This window comes from Garra rufa, chromosome 17, assembly GCF_049309525.1.
Source record: "Garra rufa chromosome 17, GarRuf1.0, whole genome shotgun sequence".
NCBI lineage: Eukaryota > Metazoa > Chordata > Actinopteri > Cypriniformes > Cyprinidae > Garra > Garra rufa.
In genome coordinates, this window is record NC_133377.1 from 15447166 (window position 1) to 15472844 (window position 25679).

The following is a 25679-nucleotide window of genomic DNA, read 5'->3' on the forward strand; positions in this document are numbered from 1 at the left end:
TCATTTATGCATTATCACATGAATTTCTTTCCCCCACATGAACACTTATTATTATTATTGTTGTTGTTGTTTTATGGAATATGCTCTATTCACAAAAATGCAACATTCAATTTTATTTGTATTTATTTATTTAAAGGAAAGTCATTTAAAACTGTACCTTATAATGTGGCAACAGTATGAATTTAACATTTATTTTTGTTGATAGACTAATTGTGGTCATTCTTTTGATTTATATTCCCTTTGCAATAAATAAATAAATAAACAAACGCTTGTCCATGTTATGCAAAGCCTAAATCCTCTTATACAAAATAAAAATAAAACATTAAAATGCTAAATGCCTGTAATGCTCATATATCTGTATATTCGTGTCAAAAATGGTTGAATGACTGTCATTTTAATCGCTTGATATTTACCATTGATAAAGTGTGTGGTCTGCAGTGGCCGAAGGGACCCCGGAAACGCGCCGCTCGTGTCGCCAGCGCGCTGCAGATCCAGGAAGCGGAACGAATGAAGTTCATTCCTCACAGCTGGTGATGGCGGATGCTGTCGAAATAGAGACTATGAAGAATTATAACATAGCGTTTGAGAGGATAGACCCGAGCATAAGCCGCTATCCCTACTGTATTGTATGGACGCCAATCCCCGTGTTATCGTGAGTGATTCTCGCCTCCACTGTTGCTTTTGCTTCATGTTGATGTTTTGAAATCGATTCAGACCCGTAGAAAGCGGTTTGTGTTTATGATGGATGCATTACATTACACCGGCGAGCGACGCTGAGCAATTGCGGTGTGCTCCGCTTTGTTGATGTGGCAGCGTTCTTGCATGTCGCGTCGCGCTGACAACACTGTAGTAGGGTTTAATAAACATTAACTGATTTGGCATTTGAACCGGTTTCTTGACAAGAAAAACCTGGTCGCTCTGTTTAAACGAGTCGTTCTCAGAAGGAAATAAAAATCTGCTATCATTTCATTTCACGACTTTGTTCCCTGGAACACAATTCAAATATTCGAACACGAAGACACTCTTTTAGAATGTTAAAGGATATTCACATTCTTTGATACAGCAAGAGTGGATGGGGACTGACACTGTTGTGGATAGAGACTGGAGCTGGTGTGCACCACAAATGACAAAAAGGAGTCAGAACTCATGTCATTTTCTGAAGTCATATTATGTCAGGAACAGACAGAACTTTTGATGGTTATTTGTTAAACTGTTTGAGTTTGTACTTATAAATAATAAAAATATGGTGTGATTTAAAAAAAGTAAAAAAGGGTGGAATATAATTAAGTTGCATCAGCATTGATCCTAAATCTTGGCACCAAATATTTACCAGGGTTACATTGTCATAGGAAAAACAAGCTCAGAATCGATTCTGAAATATATTTAGAATCGGTTCAGAATCGTTGAAGAGGATTCTTCAACGATTCGTAGGCTACCCCTAATGCTAAGGTAGTGAGTAAATTATCTGTAAATTTTTGTTCTGGAAGCGAACTTCTCCTTTAAGGTGTGACACTGCAGGTGAATAGGGTAAAAAAAATAGTTATCACCTTACTTAATCATTTGATTGATTACGTTGTTAATTGCAAACATTTTTTTTGCATTACAAGTTTTTGTATTACTAATTTGCATACAATTACAGCAATCTAAACACTGGATGAAGTCAGTTTCAAAATTCTTGTAAATATTTTTTTTTCTTTTTTTTTTAAATATTAGAGTCAAATGTTTTTACAGAAGGAATTTGGGGTATCTCATTTTGTGACTCCATAATTTAGAAAATACTTTGAACAGACAGAAAACTATCGATTTTTACATTTTTGGGGGGAATAAAATGTATAAAATCAAGCTAATTATATATTAACAAATCCCTCTGTAAAAGCCCTCAGGATATAGTCAGGAATAAAAATGTGAAGTTTGGTGTGTGTAAGTGCTACTGAAGTGGAGATTTATGGCTCAGTGTAGGAGAAAAAAACTCATTTTGAGAAAATGGCCTTTAAAAAAATTCATTGTAATTGAAATCTATTGACACAAATAGATCAAGTGCTATAAAAGAAACTCTTAACCGTGTCTTTTGGGTGTTTTCTTTCCACTAGTCTGAAAAAACACTATGAAAAAACAAAAAGCCTCAAATCTCAGACTTGACGGGTGCATGAAAAAACTGTTTTTGTCTGCAGTGTCTCCCCTTAATGTGCTAGTATTTAAACCTGGGTATTTACAAAAAAACAATACTCTTTGTAATACTTTTAATACTCTTTTTTTGTAAAGTAAAATCATTGTGATCGGACACCATTTTGTAATGCATATCAGTAATTCTATAACATGCATTATAATTTATGACCATTAGTTGCAAACATGACACCTTTGTTGAATCTTTGATGCATCTGTCCTGGGATGGAACATCACCCATTGTGTTCTGGTCTGAGATCAGAATGTAAACCCCTATCCGCTAATCACATATGCTGCGATGAATCTGATTACAGCTGATCTTAGACCAGTGTCCTGGTGTCCTCCCTTGCAGATTATCTCAGTGTGAGAGTTCCTCGCACCATGTTTTCCTCTTTTCCCGTATTTGGGTCAGCGGCTCGCTCTGTAGGACACTCTGTGATAAATATGCACATGGACAGGAGCGTATCTGGGGTGCCGGCGTATGCCCTACTCCACTTCACCAACTCCGCCGGGGCTGTTTTATCCAGGATATTCATACCGTTATTCATATTGCACCCCTGAGAGCTCTGTTGATAATACTTTTTTAATCACTTTGACGGGAATTTTTGGTCCGGTGTCTAATCCGCTTCCTTATCTGGTTGTCCTTTGGATTGCCGGTTCTGTTGCCCTGCTTGTTTGAATTCCAAAGCCAAAATAACATGAATATGAATCAGCAGGGGAAGCTGGATTTTGGCCAGGTGTATGATATTGAAAAGGGCATTCTCCAGCATCAAGCCTTGTACTTTTATCTGTCCTCCCAAAACACACTAGTTTATGTGTATTTCCACACTTGTGAACAGATTTTAAGCAATTTCCTCTTTCCTTTTTTGGCTCTAACCATGCAAATGCAGGAAGTGAGGGATAATGTTCAGTGAGCTGGTCCATTGAAGTGATCCCTCCAACAAAGCCTAAGGTTTTGTAGCACCCAGGTTTATTTTACGTCACACTGCAAAAAATGCTTTTTTACTTAAATTTTTGTCTTGTTTCCAGACAAAATTCTTAAATCGAGAAGAATTTCATAGATGAGTGAAAATTATTGTTTTGTTTTCAGAAAAAAAACAAGTCAAAATTAAGTGTTTTTGCGCAAAACAAGCAAAATAATCTGCCAATGGGGTAAGAAAAATAATCCTGTTTTCTGTTTGAAATGAGATACCCCATTGGCAGGTTATTTTGCTTGTTCTAAGCAAAAACTCACTTAATTTTGACTTTTTCTGAAAACAAGAAAATAATTTTTACTCGTCTAGAAAAACCTTCTTGATTTAACAATTTGTAGATATTTTGGCTGGAAACGAGACAAAAATCTAAGTAAGAAAAGCATTATTTGCAGTGCATGCCTGACTGTGCTCAATAAATATTAAGGCTTAAATTTAAGATTTATGTATTTGGATATATCAGTCATACGTGAAAGAAACAGGTAGGAAACGATTTCTGTAATGAACTGAATGTGTTTGAAATAACTAAAATAAAATAACTACTTTATATATTTGCTATCATCCAATTTGTTGCAGTCTCATTTATTTTAACTGTTTGATTATTATTATATTTGAACTATGTTCATATGTTTTAATAAATAAATAATATAATAAAAAATAATTGATTCTAATCAATTTAAATAAATGCATTTTGAAAATGATTATTTAAATTAAATCAGATAGATGCAGGTACTTAAAATATGCCATGATTTTATTTATTTATTTATTGTGCAGAAAATCTTACATTTCATTTATGTATGACTGACAAATATGCATCACATTAAACATTTTGAAGAAATTATATATATGGAAATTAAGGCCTAAGTATTTTTTCAGTGTATGCATACCACTTAGTTGACTTAGAAAAAAATAATTGTTGTTGCCTGAAAATAATTGCCACCAACAGACAATGCAAAAAAATAATGCAATGCTGGAAATGTATTTTAGTTTATTATTTTGTGTCTTTGATTTATTTTTTTCAGTTTCTCAAATGCTATATTAAATTGTATTAAAATAAATATAGCTGCAAGTAGCGATTACCAGGGTTTAAGCGCTTTAAGGCATTTAAGCGCTTTAAGGCATTTAAGCACATATGAAAAAAGACATTTTGTAGCAAGCCTGTCACCACCTAAATTAATGGTTTAAAAATTTCTGGCAGGTAATTTAACATAGAAATATTATGTTTTTTTAATGTTTATGACTGTTATCAGCTGTGTTCCAATACCCTTAAAGCTTTGGATGCTTGTTTAGAATCACCTGTTGCATGTGCATAGCAGGTTTTGTGAAGTTTTGAGCTTTCCTTTAGGATTTTGGGTACATTTGGACAGGCCTGTTTTTTAAACAACCCTGTTGCAGCTTCCCAAAGGATACTTCCCATTGATAATTGTTAACCTAGAGAGTGCAGAGAATTGTACTGCAGTGATTTTTCCCAGATTAAGCGAAAAGACTTGTTCGTAAAAATAGGTTTTTACATCTCAATCATTTAACAAACTTGATTGACAGCAGTGGTTCTAGAGACAATGTTGTCTGCAATGAGGAGTTTCATCATATGATACGAATATCACGTGAATCATTTATGTGCTTAAAAATGCAATATCGCCCCGATATTGCCGATATCTTTCAAATTTCTCTCAGACCTTAGGGGACGTGAGTCGAACATGTCCACCAAGTTTCATTCCAATTGGCCTCTGTTAACCTTGTCCAACAGGTGCTCTAAATTTTGTCGGCCAATGGTGGCCATGTTTTTTAAGATACACAAATGTCCCTGTAAACACGTGTGGCACTTCGGGCCAAGACCGTGCACACCAATTTTCATGTTGATAGGACAAATGGTTGCACAGTTATAGCCAATTTTTTTTCTCTTATAGCGCCACCAAGTGGCCAAGCTCTGTGATTTTTTTTCTCCCTCTGTGACCACAGATTTAGGTCTTACATAAGTGTTCTGAGTTTGGTGGTGATATCTCATTCTGTTCTGCAGTTACAGGCATTTTAAAAAAGTGGCCCTGCCCTTTTCGAGTTGAAAGTTTAATTTTTTGATAAGTATTGATATTCGCTTTCCAGATCATCTTCAAGCACTGGTTTTGTTCCGATCAGACGAAAAACCTAGGACTAGTTTGCAAAAGTAGGTTTTGCAAAAAATGTGAAATACCCAAGAAGCCAAGGCTTCCAACAACTTAAGACACTTAAGCCTGCAACTCACAGTTTAGGAGTTATAAGAGATGTCGTGCTTTTGATCACTGTAGCGCCCCCGTCAGGCCGATTGGGGCGAGCTTTGGTCATATTGCCGGCTACCATCCCTCCAAGTTTCAAGTCTCTACAACTTATGATTTGCTCTGCACGATCAGTTTTATGTGGAGCTCGCTGATCCAAGACCATTCTAACGCTGTCTGTAAGCTTGAACCCCTACATATTAAATTAAAAGTTATAGCTATAAAGAACAAAAGAAATTCAGAAGATAAATATATTTACAGAGCAAATAAATTTAGCCATACGTTTTCTTCCTGGAAAATCATATTCTTGTTCAGAGCAGAAACAAATCTTTGTCCAGTAAGACGCAATGTACCGTGTTATTGCAGGTTTCATTAATAGAAGTCATTTGTTTTCTTCTTTCAGGTGGCTGTTTCCATTTATTGGCCACATGGGCATCTGCACCTCCACTGGAGTGATTCGTGATTTTGCAGGTCCATACTTTGTTTCAGTAAGTATGTTTATATGCATGATTATTATCTAACTTAGGGTTGTGATGCATTTAAAATACAGTCTTCATCTGTCTGTCCAAGAATACATGAGACAATACATAACTGGCTTTAAATATCCAATTATGTTATTGAATTAACATGTACTGTATATATTATGTCATTTTATTTGTTTTTGGGGAGTTTTTTAAAGAATGTAATACTTTTATGATCCTTACTAATCTTACCCAAATACTGTATTAAGTCACAGTTTAAGCAACTTTTAAACAAATTTGCTTCATTCTGTGAACACACACTTTTCATGATTTTTTTGTCCAGTAAAGATCCAATGTCAATCAGCAGCAGTGTTGGGGAAAGTTACTTTTAAAAGTAATGCATTACAATATTGAGTTACTCCTTAAAAAAAGTAACTAATTACGTTACTTGGTTACTTTTTATGGAGAGTATTGCGTTATGTTACTTTTGCGTTACTTTTTAAATCTGGGCAGGGCTTGCTTGTTTGTTTTTAATATAAAAAGTTCTATTTTTGGCAAACGTAAAAGCCTTTTTCACACCTAAAGCCTCAGGCTTAGAGAAAAGTAAATTCAGGTCTGTATAGTAGACTGCAGAAGAAAAAATGTCAACACTTTTTCGCTTATTAGTATGGATGAATTGGATCATCAAAGGTCAGCAGCAAAGACATCGGTTAATAAAATGGGATTAAATACATAAAGGATATTTGTATTATTTAACATATTTAATTATTGCAGGTTTGCATTGAATTTCACAGTTTTTTTTAGGAATACTATATGTTTTGTAGTGAGTGAGATGAATTGATGCATGTTCACATTTATTCTAGAACTAAACATCTTACTCACAATTTCTCTCAACATGGGGACAAGAGAGCTTTTAATCAATAAATGAGGGAAACAAGTAACTCAGATATTTTTTGTCAGTTAAAAAGTAATGTGTTACTTTACTTTAAAAATTGATATTACTATGTAACGTGCGTTACTTGTAATGCGTTACCCCCAACACTGAACAGAAGTAAAGTATGTGACTTTACAGAAGTAAAATGCATGCAGCAAACAACGCTGGCTTTAATATTTAAATATTGTTTCCCCGTTAAAGCACAAATTTGTGTGCTTTTTCAGAAGCGCATGTGGCACAGAGGTAACAAAACTGTATTTATATACATCACATGCATCACATCCTTAAATCGGTTGGTTTTAAGAGAGCTGATAGAAATCAAGGTTGCCAATACAATGGCAAAATGTAATTGACTTTGAAATATTTTCAACAAGTGTGCCATTAGCTTGGGTAATTTGAACAATGCTTGGCAAATATGAGAAAAGCTGGTATTCAACATTTATTCAAGCATCGTTGAGCATCATTGAATATCTGTTGCAGGACCTTTTCACAGTGGAGAGGAACACATGCTCACGGTTGCCAGATTGCATAACTTAAGTAACATTGGGAATGCTTCCAAATTGCGCAGGTTTAAATCTATCAATGAATGGTTTGGATCGCTTTCAATCTGGCAACAATGAGCTTGTTAGAAGTCCATGGAGGCTTGTTACTGTGAGACGCCTGAGCTCTGTTATATATGACCTGTGTAGACTGGGCTGTACTTTCCTCCTGTGTGACCTCAACAATGTCAAACAACTTTTTGTTGACATATAAAGGCCTTACATAGTGCGTCTGGTTTCAGTTAAGAATGTTCCTCTAGATAAAGGTCTCTATAATTTGGTGTGAAATTCCGTTCATAAGCAGCGGATCTTTTTCGCTAGAAATCACTGGAAAGTTCAGCGTTCGCCACTAGCTCGCTCAGTGACCCCATAAGAGCACATCCTGTTATTTCCAAAAGAAAAATCTATACCTGTGCAAAAAGGTGCAGAGCAGAGGAGGACATGTGGTGAAAGCTACACCTCCATCTCTCCACTCAAGTCAGCTCTCAGCACAACTAATTGCAATGCTCTCAGCCGCTTCCAGAGCTCTGGAGATCTTCTTGTTAAAAATACATGGTCGTGTCCTAGAGTTCACAGCTAGGGCAACTCTATCTCATAATGCACCTGGTGTTAGGTAAAGGATCCAATCGCTTGTTGAAAAGAATCTTGTACAAGCTGTTCAAACAAAAGCAAAGTTATCATGCCAAGAAAGATCCACAGCAGGTCTCATCAGGTTCAGACATTATCCTTTAAACAGATCTCTGTCAGACAGGAGCAAAAGTGAAATGTCTTTGGTAAAGCATGCCCCGTAACGTGAGAGGATGTGGTTATTTGACCTGCGGTGATACGGGCCAGCACACACTCAAGTGCACCTCAATCTGCTGCACTTAACTCCGCTTGTGGCTGACAGCGACTGAAACGCGTCTCGCATGTGGAATGATTTCTTACTGATCCATGTGTAAAATAAAAAAGAAAAGAAAAACATATTAAAGAGTAGGGATGCACCGAAATGAACATTCTTGACCGAAGCCGAACAAAGTTACACACTGGGCCAAAGGCTGAAAGTCAATTAACGAACAGGGTTTTTCGTGTTTTTCCTCCGTGAATTTTGCACATTTTTTTCACCATTGCATAAATTAAATAGCCAATATTTGCTTTTTACAGTTTTGTCTCGGTTTTCAGAAAACAAAAAACAAAACAAAAAAAAACTTACAAAACAACAATTTACAAATATTTATTTAACACTGAACATTTTTTACATTCTAGTAGACATTATAAGCCACCAACAAAGCACAATTTAACTTAAAATTATTAAGTTAAATAAGTAAAATAATATTCTTTGGCCATTTTTAAGACCCCCTTCTTGAATCAGGCATGTGTTTTTTAATGTACAAATAAATGCAGCCTTGCTGAGCAAAGGAGAATTTTATAATGCATGTATTAATAGAGCTCTTGTAATGATTGTTATTATTATTTTTGGCTTTTTTGTTTTATTTTACAGAACAACAGTAAAATGACAGTACTAACATTTATGAATGTTGACTTTTATTTTGGTGGAAACTCGCAGCAGATTTATGAATGATTCTCATAACACAGATTTCCCTCAAGCTTTGGACTTTGATTTTGAATAATTATGTGCATGTATTAGACAACATAACATTCTGTAGTTTACTAATGGTTTAAGGCCATTTGGTGATTTCAGTCTTCATACAGTAACCAGCAACAACCAGCCCTTTCTCTTCTCATGGAAGACATGCGATGCGATACTAAACAGTCTCGTGCTTGTAATGATTTTTGCATCTTAGACAGTTTTAAATGCTTCCACACTGCCGACGTGTTTGCTGCACTTGTGCATGCCTCTATTTGATCGCGTCTTGCCATTGTTCGGTATAATTTATTCTGCTTTTTCGCTTATCGAACACTGAAAGAGTTTTTTTTTTTTATATTTTCGACCAAATATTTTCGGTTGCCGAACATTCGGTGCATCCCTATTAAAGGGGTAGTTCACCCAAAAATTAAATCACCCTATGATTTACACACCCTCAAGCCATCCTAGGTAGGGCTGGGCCGATAAACGATATCATATCGAATCGCGATAAAATTTATGTTAATAACGATGATAGGCTCTAGACATTTTTTGCTCGATATGGATTAATCTAAGAGCCAATCACACAGTAGAAATATGCCACAACAGCCAATCAGCGTGCAACGTGCGTGTGCACGTCAAAGTACAAAGTTCATTTCCTACCGCACTTTGCGAAGCAAACTTAACACCAGGACGACAAAAAAAAGAGAGAGGAAGCAGCGACGAAAGTGAAACTAACTTCGAGTTATTATCCAAAGATGTTGAAATTGTCGACAAAAAAGGTAGCACGAATTCCGTTATATAAGTGGTTTGGCTACCTGAAAAGTGACTCTTAGCTCAGCTGAGAGTTTGGCGCGATTGTTAAAACTGAAACCGAAAGCAAAAAACGCACGCGCATTCAAAAGCCATTTTAATCCCCCCAATGCACGCAAATTAGGCTGCATGACATATCTAGGCTGTTATTAGTATGTAGGCTATGATAGGTTGTGTATGCAGGGCCGGAGTGGGACTCCTTTTCAGCCCTGGAGTTTCAAGCCTTAGACCGGCCCACTTTAGTTCACGACTGACTATATTAAAATGACGTCATTTCCAATTCAGTGCAAATACAGTAGCCTAAGTGTTGCTTCACAGTGAAGATTTATTTGAACAGTTAACACAATATAATGTTTAACAGTATCAGTATGTATTTTCTGTTAGAATTAGTGCTCATAAATATCCAAACCTTGAAATGAAAAAATATCAAATAAATACAAATGTATATTAAGCTATATGTATAAAATAAAGATTAAAATAAAATGTATTAAACTTTCTAATGACACTATCATGTCTTTTTCAAGTAAACAGCTGCTTTATAAGTTCAAATATTTTTCATAAATGAGAACATTAAAGGGTAAATGTCTAACACTACTCTTTTAAACATCACAATGTCCTTTTCTGCAATATCTGAATATATATTCTGTGCAAAATTGTTGAGTCCTTAAACACAAATAAAGAATAGAACAAGTATTGCACTGTCCTACCTGCCCATTCTAGTGTGTTGGGCTCATGACTGGTGCTTGGTAATGTTACGGGTCCTGGCTTTTCACTCTTAGCAGCAAACTGGACTAGAGGCTGCTGCTGCTGCTGAAGAGCAACAGTACAAGAAAAAGTTTGATACATAAACATGAACGGTGATTTGCAGACATCGTTGTTTTGCACTGCTCCTAACTAGCTTGACGTTAACCAGGGGCGGACTGAGACAAAATTTCAGGCCGGGAAATCTCACACTTATCCAGGCCATCCCACACCAAAATTTGAAACCCTGGACAACAATATTTTTCATTATCACATAAAGAAAAGTTGAAATCAACTGGGTAAAATAATTAAATGCTATCTCTTGAACTTCCAATTTGCCTTTTAATCTCTTTTAATCTCTCTGTCTCTCATGTGTGTTTACTTTTTAAACAAATTTTCTTGTATCTGTCACTTTTTTTCATAAACACATCTCGACCTTTACAACCACCTATACAGTACAGATCTAAGGTTGGTCTTTTTTAAAGAAGACAATCAGCAGATTATTGCAGAAATACTGAGACCTTTTTAAAGACATGTTTTTGTCAAGATTGTAAAAAGTTGTGATTTTGTAAAATGACACTTGACATTGCTGCTAAGGGGGATGAGACAGCCACCAGGATGGTTCTTGAGCTTCTAAGCTTTCAAAATTATATATAATTTATGATTATTACTAAAACATTTGATAGAAAAAAAGGGCAACAGAAAAAAGAGGGCCACTACATTAGGACCATGTGTTATTGTCGTAATGTTAAAATTAAAACAACAAAAATTAGCTACATCTTGAATATATATTTATTAAAAAATCTTAAAACTAAACATGTTTTGCATTATCATGGGTCATGTTTGGCCCTAAGGAAAATTAACCATGATATTATTGAGCCTATGGTAAACATAGTAACCATGTTTTTTGGGGTTTTTTTTTAGGATTGATTCCCATTAGTATAATCATAATTTTATACCATGGTGAAAGTATAGTGTAGCAAAACCATTGTATATTGTATAATTATTGTATAACTATAGTAAACATGTTTTGTAAAACCACCGTTAATTTTTATAAGGGTAGCTCCCTAAACCTGTTTTAAAACGATATTTTTTATAGATTAACATTTGTTAGCAGTTCAATACTTAAGTAAACAAAGACAAAACTACAATAGTCTGTTTACAGATGTAACAGACCTGCGCTTTAGGTCCTAAACAGGACAGATTTGTCTCTCTGCTCCACCTGGGCACTTCTACTTCAGTCTCGCGTCGTTTTGGCGGACGGCGGACGCGCGGATGCGCGGAGCGCGCGCGAGACGAAACGCGTGCCAGTCAAGACTAACCGATTTATGATTTATTAGAGTTTTATTATTGAATGGCTAATTCTGAAATAACCACTTTAGTACATTAGGCCGGCAACAAAAACAACAACAACAATATTAAATAATAATAATAAAAATTGGAGGGTAGCGGGCCAAAAATTCTCCCGATGGACAGTCCGCCCCTGGCGACTGCTGTGAGTGCAGGCAGCTAGGGACACCGGCCCTCGCGGCCAAAAAAAACGGACCGGCCCACCGGGAATTCTCCCGGTCCTCCCGATTAGCCAATCCGGGCCTGTGTGTATGTCTATAGCTCTGTATCATGCTTGAAATATCCGTCTCTATTTGCACTTTGAATATTTAGAGAGTAGCCTACTTAGATTATGGCTGAATTGTCTGCACTTAATATACGATTAAGAAAGAACCGTGTTGTAATTTTATATTATTTATACTGTAGATTGTTTCAAAATGCAGTGGTTGCCTCTAATTTAAATAGCTCAACCTATAATAGAGAAAATAAACAATTGTGTTAATAATAATAATAAATAAATAAATAATTGTTACAAATTATGTTTTTACAATAATTTTATGTTTACATTTTGTACATTTACTCTCATTTACCATACTCTGTCACAACTTTTATTTTTTAAATTTATTTTAGTAAGTTGTTTTAATTTTTAAGGCCAAATCTGTAATCTGTTTTTGTTAATAAACTATACTTTAAATGTAATTTAATGAACCCTTTCATTTTTGTGGCTTTAGTCATTGTTGGGATACTATTTTAAAGCTGGCAACATCAACAGCTTATATCGAAATATATATCGTTATCGTTCAATATGGAAAAAAAATTATCGAGATTACATTTTTTGCCATATCGCCCAGCCCTAATCCCAGGTGTATATGACTTCATTCTTTCAGGCGAATACAGTCTGAGTTGAATCAAAAAAATGTTCTGGCTCTTCCAAGCTTTATAATGGCACTAAACGATTGTTGAGATTTTGAAGTCCAATAAAGTGCATCCATCCATCATAAAAGTCGCTCCACACGGCTCCAGGGGATTAACAAAGGCCTTCTGAAGTGAAGTGATGTGCTTGTGTAAGAAAAATATCCATATTTGAAACTTTAGTGGACAAAACAAAACTAGAACTATAAAATGAGGATTTGTAAAGAAAAATGTCAGAGGACTTTGAAATAAGCCAAGAGGAGACTGGTTTTCCAATGCTGTAAACAAAACAATATTGTATTTTCAAAAAATATAAAAATATATATATTTTCATATAATGTATTTTAAATTTTATGTTATCTTACTACCTGGCATTAAAGAATTACTCCACTTACAGAATAAAAATGTCCTGATAATTTACCCACCCCCATGTCATACAAGATATTGGTGCCTTTTTTTTTTTAGCCGCAAAGAAATTAAGTTTTTTGAGGAAAACACTCCAGGATTTTTCTCCATATAGTGAACTCCAATGGTGCTCAATGGATTGAAGGTTAAAAATGTAGTTTCAATGCAGGGCGCTAAACAATCCCAGCCAAAGGGTCAACTCTTATCACAAAACGATCAGTCATTTATACATTTTTAACCACAAATGCTCGCCTTGTCTAGCTTTGTGATGCGCATGCGCATGCATACTCTGGTTCAAAAGAGTTAAGGTATGTTGAAAAATCCTACATCACTGTTTTACCTTTTTTGTTAAGGGTGTTTGACCTTTGCACACTCACTTTGTAAACACTGTGTCCGTACTTCTACAGTGATGTAGGATGTTTTTAAAACTGGAGGAGAAAATTAGATGTTTTTTTGGGCATACACTAACTGGCTTGAACTGGAGTGAACAGAGTATGCGTCGCAGAGCTAGACAAGGGGGGTATTTCAGGTTTCAGGACCCTTATTCCTTTGGCTGGAATCAATTAGAGACCTTTGAAGCTGCATTGAAACTGCATTTTTAACCTTCAATCCACTGAGCACCATTGAAGTCCACTATATGAAGAAAAATCCTGGCATGTTTTCCTCAAACAACTTAATTTCTTTGCGACTGAAGAAAGAAAGACAAGAACATCTTGGTTGACATGGGTGTTAGATCGCTGTCCCCATGCCTAGACAATTAAGATCCAGCCCCGGACGCCAGATCCCATCAGAAAATATCAGTTTGTCCAGTAACAGAACCACTCGTCAGCAGAGTAGTCTAATACCCAAACCCTGTTAACAGGAGGTCTTGTCTGGTACCCAAAATACCCAAAACACTATTAACAGTCTTCTGTCAGCCAAGAAGTACGCCAAAATGTTATTCCATCCTGATGATTACACCAAAATGTTGACTGAGGAAAAACTAGTGAAATTAAAGAGCAGAAGCAGGAGACGAAGTTATGATGGTAAAAAGGAGCAGAGTTTATTGAATAGTCTTAGTTGCGTATGTCTCAATGCTCTGACTTCATATGAAGAGCACAGATCCAACATGTATTGTTATACCAAACTGCTTCAAAACAGCATCCCATAAACCTTGAGGTTCATAAACATTCTCTCATATCTCTTATTATGAGGACAAACAGGCCATGAAACCATACAGTCGTAAGACTAAACAACAATGAAAAATATATATAAAAAAACAATAATACACAAATGTATGGTTGCTCTCTTGAAGCAACACACACACAGCTTGCATTGGAGGATCCTCAGATCCTTCATGGGGCTGAGTAAATTATCAGGAAATTTTATTTTGAAAGTAATTCTTTAAGAACTGTAATTTTACACTGCCAGTGCCAATTATTGTTGTATTAAAATCCAATAAAAAAACAAGGTATCAGTCTAAAAAAAATATGCACTATGAATTCAAATAGTATTTTGCAAGCCATATTTTTGCAATTTTTTTTTTTTTTTTTTGCAAATGTTTGTTTTGTATTTTGTGCTCTTTAAAGTGTGAAACAGACTCGATGGGACTGAAACAGAGTTTGTGTCAGTTGCTGTTGAAGGCGCTTGTGTGTGTGTTTTCTTATGGTGCCGTCAGGCAATTAGTGCTGTCATCATGATGTCAGCTGCAGCTCTACACTCATTAGTCACATGATCTGGCAGCAGAACTGAGCCACTGTGAGTAAAAATGGTGCACATACTTGAGATGACTGACAGCTAATGCATAGCTGCAGGTAATATAGACCTCCCAGGATTCCTGGCTTTCACAGAGAGAAGTGTGAATTAACAATGATCTCTGTCAGGAAAGAGGAAAATCTTATAAGCATTTGCTTAGGGCTTTGTTGTTGTAAATTGTTATATTGCACACATACAGAGTTAACTGTCTTTTTCTCTGCTCTTTCAGGAGGATAACATGGCATTTGGAAGACCGACAAAGTGAGTCAAAGCTGTGATGTTGTGTTGAAAAGCATGTCTCTGTAAGCTGGGGTACATGAAAGTATGTTATCGTCAAAAAAAAAAAAAAAAAAAATTCAGATGTCACCTTCAAAGCCTGACATTTAAAATATAATAATAATAATAATTATTATTATTATTATTATTATTATTAGACCTTTATGCAAAATATATATGACGTGTGCCTATTTGTTTTGTATCATATTTATTACATCAGGCTTTTATATCTCATATAAAATGATATGGTGCGAATATGGAGCTCACACTTGAGAAAGGAAAAAAAAAACACTTCTTTTTTATTTATAGGCTTAAACTGAGCAACAATAGGTGCAGTTGCTGATATTTATATGATCAGAAATTATGAAATTCAGCTTGCAATGTAAATCAATGAGATCTTTATAGTAGTATAAAAGACTACTTGGTCGTCACTCCATAGCTATCTTCCAAAAATATGTCTTTATAAGACATAATTTAAATACTTAGTTTCATGATCAAAGCTCTGTAGTTTATTGTGAGACTAAAACATATAATGCAATACAGTACAGTGATGACTAAGAGAAATAAAAATATATGTTCCTCTGGGCCTGATCATATTTCAAATAAAAGCCTCTGTCATGTTTAATATTTACATTTTAACACAATATTTCTAAACATAAACAAAAAGATGAATAATGAATGAATAGTGCATAATGAATAATGAAGTAAATGCATCATTCATTCGTTCCAGTAAGCGTAAATATTACTAATAATATAACAGATTTTCTTTATAGAAGTAAGGATTTCACAACATGAATAGACATGAAACATACAGTGGATGCATGTACAAAATACTACTAATTTACTATTAATTTACAGACTAAATTTCCTTTTACTTGCTAAAACATAGAATCTATCAATCAGATAACATAGGGCATGTAGTACATTAGGAGTTACAGGTTTTTCAGATCAGGTCTGGATCATGTTCATCATTTAGAGGCTATATATATATGTGTATCAAATGTATTACAGCAGGCTTTATTGGGTTAATGTCTTCCAACAGTGGTTATAAAACTGTTAAAACGGCAGTGTGGGGTTTTCATGAATCTGGTGCTTCAAAATAAACTCCATATGTTACCCTGGACCACAAAACCAGTCTTAAGTAGCGCTATTTAAACATACAGTGCCTTGAAAAAGTATTGATACCCCTTCATTTTTTTCACGTTTTGTTGCAGCATTATGTTAAACTGCTTTAATTAATTTCCACATCAATCTAAGTCTCATACTCCATAATGACAAAGCACAAAACAGGTTTGTAACAACTTTGCAAATGTATTCGAAATAAAAAAACTGAAAAGATCCCGTTGCATAAGTATTCATACAAGTATTCTGGGACACTCGAAGTTTAGCTCAGGAGCATTCATATTGCTTCTAGATGCTACTACACTTCGAGTGGAGTTAAACTGTGGCAAATTCATTTGAATGAGTATGATTTAGAAAGGCACACAACTCTCAGAAAAGGTCTAACAGTTGAAAATGCATATCAGCAAAAACCAAGTCCTGAGGTCAAGATAACTGCCTGTAGAGCTCAGTGACAGACTTGCGTTAAGGCAATGATCTAGGGAAGAGTTCAGAAAAAAATCTGCTGCATTGAAGGTTCACAGAAGCATGTAGCCTCCATTATCCATAATGGAAGACAATTGGAACAACTAGGACTCTAGAAAATGTCTACCAGCCCCCATCCAAGCTGACAGAGCTTGAGAGGTGAAAAGGTGAGGCAAAGAATGGCAGATAATTGACAAATGCAGATGTGCAAAGCATCAGACCCAAAAAGACTTGAGGCTGTAAAGGTACTTCAACTAGGTACTATGAGTTATATACGAAGGAAAGGAAAGGAGGTGAAGTGAGGCCAAGTATGGTGACCCATACTAGGAATTTGTGCTCTGCATTTAACCCATCCAAGTGCACACACACAGTAGTGAACACACACCCGGAGCAGTGGGCAGCCATTGCTGTGGCGCCCGGGGAGCAGTTGGGGGATCGGTGCCTTGCTCAAGGGACTCATCTCAGTCGTGGTATTGAGGGTGGAGAGAGTGCTGTACATTCACTCCCCCCACCTACAATCCCTGCCGGACCTGAGACTCGAACCTGCAACCTTTGGGTTACAGATCTGACTCTTTAACCATTAGGCCACGGCTGCCCCATACTTATGTAATGTACTTATTTCAATGTTTTATTTTTAATAAATGTGCAAATCTGGTTTTTGCTTTGTCATTATTACGGTGTATGGAGTGTAAATTGATGTGGGGAAAAACTAATTTAAAGCAGTTTAGCATAATGCTGCAACAAAACAAAATGTGAAAAAATGAAGGGGTATGAATACTTTTGCAAGGCACTGTACATTGTATGGGTCAAAATGATAGATTTTAAAATTATTTGGATATTAAGTAAAGATCATGTCCGATGAAGATGTTTAGTAAATTTCCTATTGTAAATACATAAATTAATTTTAGATTAGTAATTTGCATTGCTAAGAACTTCATTTGAACAACTTTAAAGGCGATTTTCTCAAAATTTAGATTTTTTGCACCCTCAGTTTTAAGATTTTCAAATAGTTGTATTTTGGTCAAATATTGTCCTATCCTAACAAACCATACATCAGTGGAAAGCTTATTTTTTTATTAAAGCCTAGCCAGCTTTCAGATGTTGTGTAAATTTGAAAATAACTGACCCTTATGACTGGTTTTGTGGTCCAGGGTCATATATGTGTTTGATGCAGTATTTATCTGCTTTATTCTCAGGTACTGGATGTTAGATGTAAGTAAAGTGTATGCCGGTGGAAATAACGCGTGGGACACAGCAGTTCACAACGCATCAGAAGAGTACAAACAGAGAATGGTAATCTGTGTTTCTTCCTTATTTTGCTTGTAGAAAACAAATGAAAGTGGTTTCATGTACAGTTATGAACTCAATGAAAATCAAAGCAGTAAATGTTTTTTCTCTTTATAATATTACAGTAGTGGATCAGAAAAGTTCATCAAGGTTTTCCTAAGACAAGAATGAATATTATTTTGGTTTTAGGACAACTTTGATGAAAGGCTTTGATCCACTTCAAATGTTGACTGCTGTATGTATTTTCCAGAAAGAAAAAAAATGACAGATGCACTGCTTACATTCTGATAAATTTTCTGTTTCCCCTCCAGCACAACCTTTGTTGTGACAACTGTCACTCGCATGTTGCCATGGCCCTGAACCTGATGCGCTATGACAACAGCACCTCGTGGAACATGGTGAACCTCTGCCTGCTTTCACTCATTCACGGAAAACACGTCAGGTGAGACTAACAGAGCGGTGCACATTCACACTGCTGCTTCAAATATACCTCTGCATGTGTTTGAGCTAGCGCTGCACAGTTAATCGAATTTCTAATCACGATTACGGATGCCACGATTGCGTAAACGTTCAAAGCCGCGATTACAAAAAAAAGTTAATTATTCTGCGTACTTAAAGGTGCCATAGAATGGAAAAATGTATTTATCTTGCCATAGTTGAATAATAACAGTTCATGGACATGACATACCATGAGTCTCAAACACCACCATTTCCTCCTCCTTATATAAATCTGGTGTTTGCAAAAGACCACTGAAAAATAGGTCAATTCCAACATAACACCGACTATTACGCAATAGTCTCGATCGTTAATAGTTACGCCCCCCACATTTGCATCGCCCAATCATCAGTAACGTCAGTACATCAGTAAAATAATGCGAGCCACTGAAGGGACACAGCTTAATGCTAATGGTAGCCGGTTACATTGCACTTATGATCCTGAGCATCACTAACAAACATCAAAACTTGTGTGGTAAGTACTTGTGTCGCTGCAGTATAACGTTACACAGAGCACATGCGATCACAATAGTGAGAGTAAAATGTAGCCGATTCAAAACGGCAGATTCAACAAACTGCATATTAAATGCGGTTAGAGCTCCGTAATTAAATATATATTTCCTCCATGTGCCTGCTATTGAGATGAGCAGCTCTGGGAAACAGCCAATCAGAGCAGAGCTCATCATTAATATTCATGAAGCTTCCAAATAAGGCAATAACAGCATTTCATTCTAGGGACAAATCCTAGGGTTGTGAATGCTGCCCTCCAAAGGCCAAACGCAGTAACTAAACATTTGGTCAAAATTGAGTTAGGGCTTAAAATGGATTTCTTGACAACTATTTTGTCTTGCGGCAAAGTCTCCTGGTTCAATTTTGTCCTGTTTCAGAGAAACGAGAGTGTCAACATGTTTGGCTAGCTGGCGTAAAAACTTTAAAGGCATATTTCTCAGTTTCAGTGTTGGTGTAGTTACTGTACTTTGCCTTTGGAGGGCAGAATGGACCTGGAACAGTTTCTGGACAACTTTTGCCTTTTCCTATGCCTTATACCTCCTATATAGATATCAGAGAACAATTTAAAATATTCTTTCAATGCTTTCCTTGGGCACCTTTAAGAGGCATGTTTAGAGCATCTCACGTTGTGAGAAGCGAATGAATATTGTTACCGTGAGCACATCAAAATACCTAGAATAATTATTTATAACAAGGTATTCAGAATTATGATTGCATTTTAAAAAAACTTTTCCCATCAGCTGCTCACAATGCACAACACCTGTATGCTGCGTCAAAGACGCATGTGCCCTCTAATGTATTCAAGCACGGATGAGCGGAGCAAGCGAGAGACACTCTGGAAGAAAATGCACTTTCATTCGCTGACAGCAGATGGCGCTAAACATAATGCAGCCGTTACCCACGAAAACCCTGTAAACAAAACAGCTTTCAGTTTCTGAAAAGTGTTGTGTATTTGCTATGCTGTTATTTACAGCGCCAAATATTTAGACTTAACAGGCTATACGCAACATAAACTGCCAATGAAAAATTCTTCCAGACATTCATTAATATTCGGTAATTCCAATATTTAATAACAAATTGTTCAAATTAGAAGTTGCAACTGTTATTTAGTGAGCTAACATGAACTAAGAGTTGTATTTTTTTAACAAACATTTTTTATAACTTCTGTAGCAAATGTAGCTATTGCTCATTGTGAATATTAACTAAGAGATCTTTTGCACTTTAATTTGTGTTGATTTTTAACTTTATACATTTTTTGTGCTTTGCTTTGTTATTTAAATGTTCAGTTATTTTCATTATAAGAAATAATCTTGTCTCTGGAGCAGGCTTTCAAAACCCACAGGGATAAAAGCAGGCACTCTAACCCTGCTTTTAAATTGCAATAGTGAAACATTCCTCTTTCAAGGTTTAAAAGCAAGGTTTAGAACGACGATGACCTTGTTGTTGTTTTCGCATCCTGGCACTTCAGCATTTCCATTGTAGTTTGCCAAGCTACACATAATTCAATTTAACTGCACTCAGGTATACTTCAACTTTAAATGTTTGGAGTCAGTAAGATTTTTTTAACTTTTATAACAGCTGGAATGCACTCAAATTTAAAAAGTGACTGTAAAGACATTTCTAATGTTACAAAAGTTGCTTTTTCAAAAGAAACTTTCTTTTGAACTCTCTAATAATCAGGAAGACCTGAAAAAAGTATCAACAAGAATATAAAGCAGCACAACTGTTTTCAGCAGAAATAACAATAAAAATGTTTCTTGAGCAACAAATCAGATACTGGAATGATGTCTGAAGGATCATCTGACTTTGAAGCCTGAAGTAATGATGCTTTGAAAAAAAAATTCAGCTTTGATCACAGGAATAAATTACTGTTTAAAATAGAGGGGAAAAAGAAAACAGCTGTTTTAAATTGTTACAGTATTTTACAAAATTACCTTGGGAATTGGTTTACTGCCATAATGCATCTACAGAGACGACAATCACTGATCATAATAGGCTCTATTAACCTGATATCACAGAAAAGCAATTATTTTCCAAGGTGATTTCATATGAATTTGTGCAACAGAAAATGTAAGCATGAATGTCCGTCCCGTCATGCAATAACAATCCTGTTACCATTTTTAAAATGTTAAACAATTATTTATTACATTTAATGTAATCAGTATCTACAAGCAGGGATTGAAATTAATTTGGGTACAAAAGTTTTAAGTTTAAGTATTCTTACATTTAATCAGTCAATAATAATAATAATTTAGGCTGTTACCAAACAAATTAAATCAGTATCAACAAAATTAATCTTTGCAGAAGTTGCATCTAAGGTGCTATTTAGATGTATTTAACCTGCAGTTATAAATGCATATATAATGTTTTGATATTTTAAACATTTTAAAAATTAGAAGATACTTTAAATGCTAAAATTAAAACCGCCAGTAAGTGGCAATAAAGTCACTGTAAAAAGGTGAGTCATTGTGATTGAACCGAATCATTTAAACTGTTGATTCATTCAGGAAAGAAGGAAAGAAACACCGTCATGTTGCCTTGAGACGCAAAACAGTGCTGTGGCTGTGTTTGGACTGATTTTTGTTGGCGAAAAATAGCAAAAACAGCCAAAATGGTTTCTAAAAACTACGCAAGTCTCTCATTGTTTATTAAATCAATATCACATTTCTGCCCTCCAAAGGCAAAGAGCAGTAACTACGCGAACACTGAAACTGAGAAAAATGCCTTTAACATTTTTACAACAGCTAGTCAAACATGTTGACGCTCTTGTTTCTCTGAACGTTTCTCTGAAACGGGACAAAATTGAACCAGGAGACTTTGCCACAAGACAAAACAGTTGTCACAAAGTCCATTTTAAGCCTGAACTCAATTTTGACCAAATGTGTAGTTACTGTGCTTTGCCTTTGGAGGGCAGATTTGTAATCATGCTGATTTTTTTAAAGAAAAAAAACAGCATTCTTTGTGTGATATAACTATATGAAATTTTATAAATATAAACATTATCTGCCCTATATCTTGAATTGTGTGATTCTTCTTAATGCATATTAATAGACCGATTCATGCAATGAAAGAACACACTCTAAATGAGCCAGTTTTTTAAGAATGCATGTGTAAAATTCAATTTTTTTTTTTTTTTTTTTTTTTTTAAGTCACCCTTGATATATTATTAAACTAATGCCTAATACCATTCAGTGGCATATGAGTTCTATTTAAACTACAGTTTGTAGTAACACCTGTGTTGGTAATATGATTGACAAAAATACCAAAACATGAGGTAGAAAATAGTCATAAAATAATACATTACACAGCCTGCGATGGCACAATATAAGGTGTAATTATTTCATGGATATTAAAAAAATAATAGTAATAATTAAACCTATTTTATTTTTCTAATTTTCCAAGTGGAAAGGCCACCTATTTTGTGGAATGAAATAAATTAATACTTAATTAAAGATGTGTTAAATTAATCAAAAAGTGAAAAAAGTGATAGTAAAAAATGTATATTGTTAGAAAAGATTTGTATTTTGAATAAGTGCTGTTCTTTTTATTATCCTGAAAAAAGAATCACAGGTTCCAAAAATATTTGACCGCAACTGTTGCCAACAGTTATTAATAATTCTAATAAATCAGCATATTAGAATAATTTCTGAAATACTGGCTGATGGAAATTCAGCTTTGCATCACAGGAATAAAATTGATTAAAATAGAAACCATATATATTTTTTCTGTATTTCTGATCAAATAAAGGCAGCCTCCAAGAACATATGAAACTTCTTTAGAAAACATTACATAATAATAATAATATCTTGGATATCCCAGAAATAAAATATGTGGCCTCTCAATTGATTCTAAGTCATTTTTTAAATGCTTTATTTCAATCTGAGTGAATAGATTTATTTTTGCGGCATAGTTTTAAAAAGTTAGGCTCAGCTTGAAGCGTAAGTGATTCCTGTTAATGCCTCTGGAAAACGGCTGATCTCTGATCCTACAGACCTAAAGTAGAGCACTGCTGCAGTGTATTTAATCATTTCAGCTCTAAGTTTAGATATAGTACGTTTTAAGAGATCATAAGTTCCATCTCATGGTAACCTTGAGTTGCTTAAGCAACAAATGTGAACCAATATTAGGAACATTTTCATTCTGTGGATTACAGGGATTCTTCTACAGATCTTCTTGTAAGTGTAAACAGATATGACTTTGGGGTCTTAGTCTATCAGATAACATTTCATTAAATAATATTATTAAACTAGATTAAAAAATTGCCAAGACTTTAAGTTGGCTTGAGAAAGCCGGGCCAGAAAGTTTAAAAGGTTTTAAAGTTTTAATTATGTTTGACGGTTTTCAGTCCGAAATGGTTTAAAGGTTAAAGTAGTTTAAAAGCGTAAAGTTTGATATCTAGGAAAATATATATAGGAGCAAAGGTGGATGTGAAAATAAATCTGCATGATTTATCCTTTTGATCTTTCATTCAAAAAATTCACAAAATTCTAACGTGTCATTGCACAAAAACAATAGAACTTAGGGGTGAAATCTCATTATGAAATAAATGTTTTTCTCTAGTTCAAGTTGGCCACTTTTATTGGCACCCAATTATTGCAACTTCCTTTTCCCAAGATAACAGTTCTACACTGTCTAAATGAGTCTGGAGAACACCTGACAAGAGATCAGAGGCCATTCCTTCAAACAGAATCTCTCTAGATTCTCCAGAATCTCTTTATTCCTGGCTTCATGTTGGTGCTTCTTCTCTTCAGTTTCTACAGGGTTCAGGTCAGGGAACTGGGGCGGCCATAGTAGCTTCATTCTGTGCTCAATGACACGATTTTGTGTTGATTTTGATGTTTGTTGTGGATCATTGTCCTGCTGGAAGATGCAACCATGGCCCATTATAAGATTTCTAACAGAGGCAGACAGGTTTTGATTTGTTATCTTTTTTTTTTATCCCCGTCTGCACCTAAACCGTCTGGAGGGTTAGCTGCCAAAAAGCTCATTTTTAGTTTCATCTGACCATAGAAGTCAGTCCTGTTTAAAGTTCCAATCATGTCTGACAAGTGAATACGCTGGAGTTTGTTTTTGGGTGAGCCAGGAGGATTTTTTTCTTGAAACCCTCTGGAACAACATGTGGTGATGTAGGGGCTGTTTGATCATTTTATTTTAGGCTTTCTGACCCCAAGATTCAACAATTCTTTGCAATTCTCTAACTGTGTTCCTTGGAGAGTCTTTGGCCACTCAGAACGTCTTAATTATTGCCCTGATGGTGGGAATGGGGATTTTCAATGCTTTAGCTCTTTTCTTACAGCCACTTTCTATTTTGTGAAGCTCAAAAAACTTGTTCTGCACATCAGAACTACATTCTTTGGTTTTACTTCTTGTGATGGATGATTAAGGGGATTTGGCTTTTATGTTTACAATCCTGTGGAACAGAAAGTCATGATTGGACAATTTTATACTCCTAGCCACCCTGGTGTGCTAAAACAATTGTAATATTAATGGGAATATACTTCAGAGATATTTTACTTAGACAAAATTCTAGGAGTGCCAATAATTGTGGCCAACGTCAACTAGAGAAAAACATGTATTTCATAATTAGATTTGCTGCCCATTTTCCATTGTTTTACTTCAATGAAAGGTTAGAGTTTTGTGAATTTTTCAAATGAAAGATCTAAAGGATAAACGATGCAGATTTATTTTCACAGTCACCTTTGCTCATATTTACCAATGGTGCCAATATTAGTGGAGGGCACTGTGTGTGTGTATATATATATATATATATATATATATATATAGATATATATATATATATATATATATACACACACATACACATACACACACACACACACACACACACACACAGTGGGTACGGAAAGTATTCAGACTCCATTGAATGTTAGTTAAATATGCGAGTGTCACAGCAAAGGGTCTGAATACTCAGGACCATGTGATATTTCAGTTTTTCTTTTTTAATAAATCTGCAAAAATGTCAACAATTCTGTGTTTTTCTGTCAATATGGGGTGCTGTGTGTACATTAATGAGGAAAAAAATGAACTTAAATGATTTCAGCAAATGGCTGCAATGTAACAAAGAGTGAAACATTTAAGGGGGTCTGAATACTTTCCGTACCCACAATGTATGTATATATGTATATGTATATGTATATGTGTGTGTGTGTATATATATATATATATATATATATATATATATATATATAGATATAGATATAGATAGATATATATATATAGATATAGATATATATAGATATATATATATAGATAGATAGATTTGTTGTTAACATGATTAGTAAGTAAATAGCATGATGTTAGCATGATTATCAAGTTACTAGCATGTTGTAGCATGATTAGCATGTTACTAGCATGTCGCTAACATGATTTTATCACAATTAGAATTTTGCTAACATGATTTTATCACTATTAACATGTTATTAGCATGTTGCTAGCATGTTTTAGCATAATTTGTAAGTTACTAGCATGTTGCTAACATGAATAACATGTTACTAGCATGTTGTAACATAATTAGCATGTTTCTAACATGATTAGCATGTTACTTGCATGATTGGAAATTAGCATGTTGCTAGCATGTTTCTAGCATGAGTAGCTAGTTACTAGCATGTTGTTAACATGATTCTAGCATGATTAGCAATTTATTAGCATATTATTAGAAAGTTTCTACCATAACTAGCAAGTAGTTTGAATG

General features: G+C 35.1%; 1 protein-coding gene across 1 annotated transcript in view; it reads left to right on the forward strand.

Annotated features, from left to right (window-relative positions):
* The first annotated feature begins 452 nt into the window (after positions 1-452).
* The window catches only part of tmem222b (transmembrane protein 222b), a 38525-nt gene continuing 13298 nt past the window's right edge, over positions 453-25679 (forward strand). Inside the window, exons 1-5 of the mRNA XM_073822184.1 lie at positions 453-652; positions 5787-5871; positions 15045-15076; positions 17872-17968; positions 18274-18404. Coding sequence (XP_073678285.1) covers positions 534-652; positions 5787-5871; positions 15045-15076; positions 17872-17968; positions 18274-18404 — 464 coding nt within the window. The 5' untranslated portion in view covers positions 453-533. The remainder of the gene's footprint in view (positions 653-5786; positions 5872-15044; positions 15077-17871; positions 17969-18273; positions 18405-25679) is intronic.